The sequence below is a fragment of the Tetrao urogallus genome (genome assembly GCF_951394365.1).
Source record: "Tetrao urogallus genome assembly, chromosome: 3".
NCBI lineage: Eukaryota > Metazoa > Chordata > Aves > Galliformes > Phasianidae > Tetrao > Tetrao urogallus.
In genome coordinates this window covers 71545986-71552826 of record NC_136815.1, presented here as the reverse complement: position 1 = coordinate 71552826, position 6841 = coordinate 71545986, and the positions used below count along the sequence as shown (strand labels likewise).

Here is a 6841-nt window from a genome sequence, read left to right as displayed (position 1 = left end):
AAACCAGTGTCAAAGCAGGATTTCCCTTTTCTGTTTACTATGAAGTAATTGCAAGTCTCTTCAAAAGCTTGTAGGTAACGGATTGCAAGCTCGATAGGAACTTTTCACTTAAGGTAAGAAGGGCTGTCAAAGTACTGCTTTTAGGGCAGAAAGCCCTATTTTTGATCTGTCTGAGCCCTGGCAAGCGCAGCGTGTGCTGAGTCCAGAGCTGGGCTGCTCCAGTGCCACTGTGGTACCAGAAATCTCTGATAACTACCTGATCCTCTTCATAGGCACAGTTATCACCAATGTTAGCAAATGGCACGATATCTCTTACGCTGCCTTACTTGGGTGCTGTCCAGATGATGTCGGGTTGATTTTGTTGTTGTTGTTTATTGGTGTGATTTTATTTATTTTTTTTCTGTTTTAGCTTTCCAGTAATGGCGACCTACACGTGCATCACTTGCCGTGTGGCTTTCAAGGACGCTGACATCCAGCGTGCCCATTACAAAACCGACTGGCACCGCTACAACCTGAAGCGCAAGGTTGCTGACATGCCTCCTGTCACCGCTGAGAACTTCCAGGAGAGAGTCTTAGCACAAAGGGCTGTGGCTGAGGAGCGGGACAAAGTCACTGCCACCTACTGCACGGTTTGCAGCAAGAGATTCTCCACCTTCAACGCCTATGAGAATCACTTGAAGTCCAAGAAGCACCTGGAGCTGGAGAAGAAAGCTGTTCAAGCCATCAGCAAGAAGGTGAAAATATTAAATGAGAAGAACCTGGAAAAGGGGCTCGCCGTGGAGAGTGTAGACAAAGATGAAATGAATGCAGCTATACAGCAAGCCATCAGAGCTCAGCCATCCTCATCTCCAAAGAAGGCGCCCTTACCTCCTAACCATGCAAGCAGCTCTCCAGTTCCTATGGAAAGCGCCAGTCCATTGCACAGTAAAGAACGAACTGAGAAGCCTCCGCGGCTACAATGGTTTGAACAGCAAGCAAAGAAGCTGGCAAAACAGGAAGCAGAGGAAGAAGAGGATTCAGAAGAAGGTAAGGCGGTAAGCATGCTGTCAGTGGATAGCTTGGGGTAAGCTGTGGAGCTGTTTGTTTTGTGCAAAAGCTGCCTTTCATTTCCTTTAGAGGTGTGGCTGTTTTCATCACAGATGACCTTTCTGGTAAGTTTTCATTTTAACAGAGCGTTTCAGGTCAGTTCACGCTTGCAGGCAGAGGCTTTTTATTGCAGTGTCTGAAGAACCAGCCACACAAGACACTAATGCATGTGAAGGCTGAATGTAAAGGCTGTTAACAATACAAGCACCATCTTCTGTGTAAAGTTCCAGGAGAATTCCAGGGCTAACACAGGTTACCCTAAAACTGAAAAAAAATCTAGTGCTGTTTATTACTTTTGTACCATGGTTCACTTTCCTGCTCTGTTGAAGGGGGCTTGGAGTGCAGGTTTTGTTCTTCACTGCCTATCAAGATCAGAGGAGGAAATTTGCTCCTTAGCCTGTCGTGGGGTGGCACGGCTTCTCAGCACATTGGTATCTATAATAAAAATAGCTGAGGAAATGTCACCCTTACTGCCCCTTCTGCTCCCTCACCCTCCCCACCTGTGTGTACAGCTCTGCTGAGGCCAGCCTGGAAGGCAGGCAACTGAAATAAGCAGAGCTGCAAAACTCCCAGGAAAAAAAGAGGGTAGTTTTAACCTGGACGCTGCCAGTGCTGTAATTTGCAGTGCAGCTTGCAAATGCATCTATTACAGCATTAGAATGAGATGATTAAACTGTGTCAGTAGTTGTGGACAGGAGTGAATGCAGTGGGAGCATGCTATTCCAGCTTCAGTATTGGAATGTAGATGAAGCATAGTCTTCTCCTGGTGGTTGTAAATATCTGTCATATTTGGCGGTGGCTTTGTGCATTTACAAAAGGTCAAAATAAAGAAGTTAAGAAATAGTACTACTATGGGGAATTCAAGCCCTTCCTGATGATCTTTGAACCTCTGGGGAATCTGCAGTTGCTTGTAGTCTGTGTTGAGCATGGCAGTAGTTTTGCAAGCATGTCAACTTGTTAGTAAATCCTGGGTAACTCTGGTAACTCTCTTTTTGTTAAGGATGGATGTGTGAATGGGAGGTGTTTGGTGCTAAGTCGCTGCTGGAAATGAACATTTTTATGTTTGTGACAGAGCTGTATTGTTTTTAATGAGGCATGCATGTGTCCTTGTGCTGTAGCAAATCAAATGTAAGGCTTTAAAACTGCAGTAAAGCATTAATTGTTGAGAAAATGGAGGGAAAAAAACTTCTTTATGAGCAGTCTTGAGTTTTGCTGTATGTTTTTACAAAAGGAAATGTTTTACTGCCAGTGATATAATCTTGTGCCTGGAAATAAGCATGTGGCACTTCTTGGAAAGAGTAGAGAACAGTATGTTCAATTACAACTCATTTTTAACTTAATTGGTAACTACCGTGCTTGGAAGAAATAAGTAAATAAATATTTCTTAACCTTCCATTTCAAAGGCTGGGAAGACATGGATTCTGATGAAGACTTCGGCTCTGAAGAAGAGATGGAAGGCATGGGAGAAGAGGAGGAGAAGCAAGCAGAAGCTGAAAGCACTTGTGCCATTGGGGCCATACCGGTCACAGACTGCTTGTTCTGTTCCCACCATTCCAGAACTCTCACGAAGAATGTGGCCCATATGACAAAAGTTCACAGTTTCTTCATTCCAGACATAGAGTACCTTGTGGATCTCAGAGGACTAATAAAGTACTTGGGTATGCCTGTAAATATCCTCTGATTTTAACTGGGGTAATTAAAGACTTACTGCTTATTTTTGCTTGGATGCAGCTTAAAGTGTGTTTGGACATTGCTTGTTTGGATTTTATTTTTTTTTTCTTGCACATCAAGAGGCTGTCTAGTTTAGCTTTTTGTTATAGGGTTTGCTAGGGAGGGTGAGAGGAAAACTGTACTGTGCAAGCATGTGGTAAGACCCTGTAGGTCTTATATGGTGTTCTAATGCTGAAGATGTTTTTCAGCTAACACAAAACTGAGGATGAAACTCAATTGCTGAAGTGTGCATTTGAACTGTTTTGTACTGGGGGAGGTTCTGAATATCTAGTGAGTTGTAAATGACTCATCCATTGGCAGTACCAGTGAGTAAAAGCTAAAAGCTGTGCAGAAAATGTCTTCCTTGAAGTCTTGATGAGAATAAATTAGTTTGGATGTATTGCATAGAAGGATGTATTGGAGGTATGAAATGTTTTATTGAGAATACATGGTGATCCATACCTTGTCATATGAATTCTTTCAATGTTAAGGCTTTGTCCCTTATGCCATATGATCTAGGCATAGGAACAGCAGGAAATGAAGGACTCAAGGCTCTTCCTCTGTCTCCCTGCCTTCAAGCTGAGAAGCTTACATCACAGAGCTGTTAATTACTGAGTAGACAGGCTCTGTTCAGACTAATAAGTGTCACTTTTTTTTCTGCAGGAGAGAAAATTGGTGTTGGGAAAATCTGCATCTGGTGCAATGAAAAGGGAAAGTCCTTCTACTCTACGGAAGCAGTACAGGCTCACATGAATGATAAAAGCCACTGTAAGCTCTTCACAGATGGAGATGCAGCTTTGGAATTCGCAGACTTCTATGATTTTAGGTAAGGACGCTTTTCAGTTGAACTTTTCATCAGAATCTCCTACTAATATTTAAAATTTAGTCCTGTTCCTGATTTAGATGCTTAGTTTGTGTTGGTGCTTTGCCACCTTTCTAGATTAGTTTAACAATGTGATTGATTCTTCTGTCTGCTGTAGGCATATTAATGCCTACATTAAAATACGTTTTCAATTCTGTTTTGTCTATTTGTTGTTACTGTTTAGATTTCAATGATCAAAAAAGATCATAAAGGGATATAAATGCAATTTCTGTTACCTTTTAGGTAGATTTTGGGCTTACAACGTACTCAGGATTTTTTTCTTTTACACAGTTGGATTTGAACAGGATTGTTATGGTGTAGAGGCCTCTTGTTGAACTTCTTTTGGTTATCCTCAGCTGTGATCATTTTGGTCAAAAATGGCCTCTGTTGTGGTGAAGTGCTCCCATTCATTAGTTGTGCAGAACGGATGGCTTTTCAGAATAAAGAGCTGTTAAGCGTGTAGTAACAGAGCCATACTGGTCTGTAGAACTTTGTGGAGGAAGGGATGACTGTCATCAGCCTTTGCTCAGGAGATGATATTACTGGATAGAACGCTCAAACCATGGTTGATGAAATATGACAGTACTTGGGACTTGCTGTAGCTGTGGGTGGTGGATCTTTTGTGTATTGGGTGTGGATAACTGTGGCTACTTGCCACGTATAAAACATACACTACTGCTGCTCCCCAGGAGCAGTTACCCTGATCACAACGAAGGGCAAGACATGGAGGTGCCTGCAGAGCTCCCAGCTGAGAGAGAATTGGAATACGATGATGACACCATGGAGCTGATCCTCCCTTCAGGTAGCACAGCATTTCTCAGCATTTGTCCTTCACACAGTTTTCGTAATATTCTTGATGATCATTTGTCAGAAGCAGCATCATTATGCTTAATCTTTCCTCCTTTGAATAGGTGCGAGAGTGGGTCATCGTTCTTTAATGAGATACTACAAGCAGCGGTTTGGTCTGTCAAGAACGGTGGCTGTTTCTAAAAATAAGAAAGCAGTGGGTCGGGTGTTGCAGCAGTACAGAGCTTTGGGCTGGACAAGCCAGACAGGTAAGTGACGTGTTGAGGTTTTGGCAGAAAAAATGAAAAAAACCTTGCCAGTATGGGGAGAAAACGTGCTGACTTAATTGCAGAACTCTAATCTGTCTTTGTAAGTAGTGACCCTGCAAATGCGTATCTGTCTTTCTCTTCTCCTTCCTCCCTGAAGGGGCAGTCTTTGCTCAGAAGCGTGATATGCAGTACTTGCAGAGGATGAAGTCCAAGTGGATGCTCAAGATGGGAATGAGTAACAACGCTACAAAGCAGATGCATTTCCGGCCACAAGTTAGATTTTGAGTACCCCGAAGAACTGCTGCAACAGATTTTGGGAAGGGGGGTTTGGTGTTTCTGACCTGCGGATTCTGTTATTAAACTGGACTCGGTTTGTAACAGGTGTCAGTGTGCTGGCATGTTTCCCTGTCTATGAGATGATGTCTTGCAGGATGCCTCTCTTCTGTTGAAATGATGGTTCACCTAACTTAAAGTGTATTTAATGAAATATATGGCAGAGTAATAACCACAATGAACGAGGATGTGTGCATCCCATCTTGCTGCCCATCTTTGTGAAATACCTTTCTGTAGGGCAGCTGACATTGTCATTTGTATGAATATCTTGAGTTTCCAGTTCTGTGAAACAACTGAGGCCAGAATAAGATCCTCAATCTGAGAGTCAGTGTATTAAAGGTATGTATTTGTTGTGCTAGACATCGACTAGCTGGGTCTCTGGGACTTCTGTCCGGCACCAGCAAGGTGAAAATTTGAGAGCAGAGATTCTGGGAAGGTTGAGTGATAATTATTTGAAGAAATACACTTATGGAGAACACAATTGCACGATGAATTTTGCATCTGGAAGTTGACTTTACTTGTTTAATGCTCCAGCTCAAGGCTTGATTAATAACTTACGGTGCAATTGGTTTACATTGAAGTTCAGGAATTTTTGTTACCTAAAAACTGCTCAGAATTACCATAACGTGCAGGTGAATGTCAATCTGAACTTCTGATGATTTGTTAAAAATTTCCTAATAAAAACTGTCATTAATACTAATATCAGCTTCTGTTTTTCCCATTGAGTACTTCTGTTTCTTATGATCTTGCTGAAGTAAAGTGACTTGAGATATGTACTGGGTGAAATGGGGCGTTCTTCTTGCCAGAACTGTTCTTTGCCACTTGAGCAAATGACCTGTTACAGACCAGTGTAGAGAAAACTTGCTTGTTAAAGAGCTCAGGCATTGGTGCTAGCACTGATCCTGGTGTTGTAGATATTAAAGGCTTCAGTGACCTTACCAAGTTTTTGTGAAGAGGTGGGCAGTATGAGGCTTTTGCTTCATAGGTAGTTGTACTAAGCGTAGCTTAGTGTGGTTGCTGATGCCTTTGAGGTGTGTATTGAAGTGTATTTGAGGAGGGTGGGCAGAAATAATGGGACAACTGATGAGATGATACACAACTTTGAGTCCACAAGGTTCAGGCTGAAGGCGCGTAGATTTTGCTGCCCTCCTTAATGTGAACGGGCAACCAGAGGAAAGTGCTGTTGTCGGTGCAGACTCATCCCCAGCATCCCGTTGCTTAGGAAAGGATGGGGATCTGAGTGCCCTCAACAGTCTGGTTTGGAAAGGTATGCAATGTGAGAAACGGTGGTTGTTTGCCAAGTCACAGGGAAGATGAAATAGGCAGTGTGTAATGTATCTGCCTGTGGCTCTGTTCTGTACTTCCTATTGTGACTTAGAATAAAATGGAGCAATAACAGGGAAACATACTGATACATTGAAGGAGGAGGGTAGTAGCTCTGTTTAATTCCAAGATGAAAACAGGTGCCTTGGAAAACCAGCAGAGGGCATAGGGTAGCCTTTTCCAGTCTTGCATTTACTATGAAAAGGAAGTGTAGTATGAATACATTCACACAGAGTACTGATAGAGCAAGGGAGCAAAGTTCAACACAAGTAATATCTTCATTTTGGTCCAGGGAGAGCACTGTTAGTAAAGGACAGTAGGAACAAGTATGCAGATTATCTGCAGTATTCAGCAACAGGCTGCAGTTGCAGGTACTCCAGCTTTGTCAAAACGTCTGAGAACATTTTTATTAAATGTGCTTCATAGTATTACTACTTGTTTGGTCAGCTACCTAGCCTGAAAATTGTACAAT

The 6841-nt window shown here is 42.4% G+C and overlaps 1 protein-coding gene across 1 annotated transcript; it reads left to right on the top strand.

Annotated features, from left to right (window-relative positions):
* Positions 1-419: 419 nt before the first annotated feature.
* Positions 420-5063, top strand: ZNF622 (zinc finger protein 622; the record flags this gene model as incomplete). Its single annotated transcript, XM_079533504.1, has 6 exons — positions 420-1026; positions 2490-2744; positions 3460-3622; positions 4348-4460; positions 4570-4713; positions 4871-5063. 6 exons carry the CDS (start codon positions 420-422, stop codon positions 4996-4998), a joined length of 1410 nt encoding a protein of 469 aa, XP_079389630.1. The 3' UTR covers positions 4999-5063.
* Positions 5064-6841: the final 1778 nt, after the last annotated feature.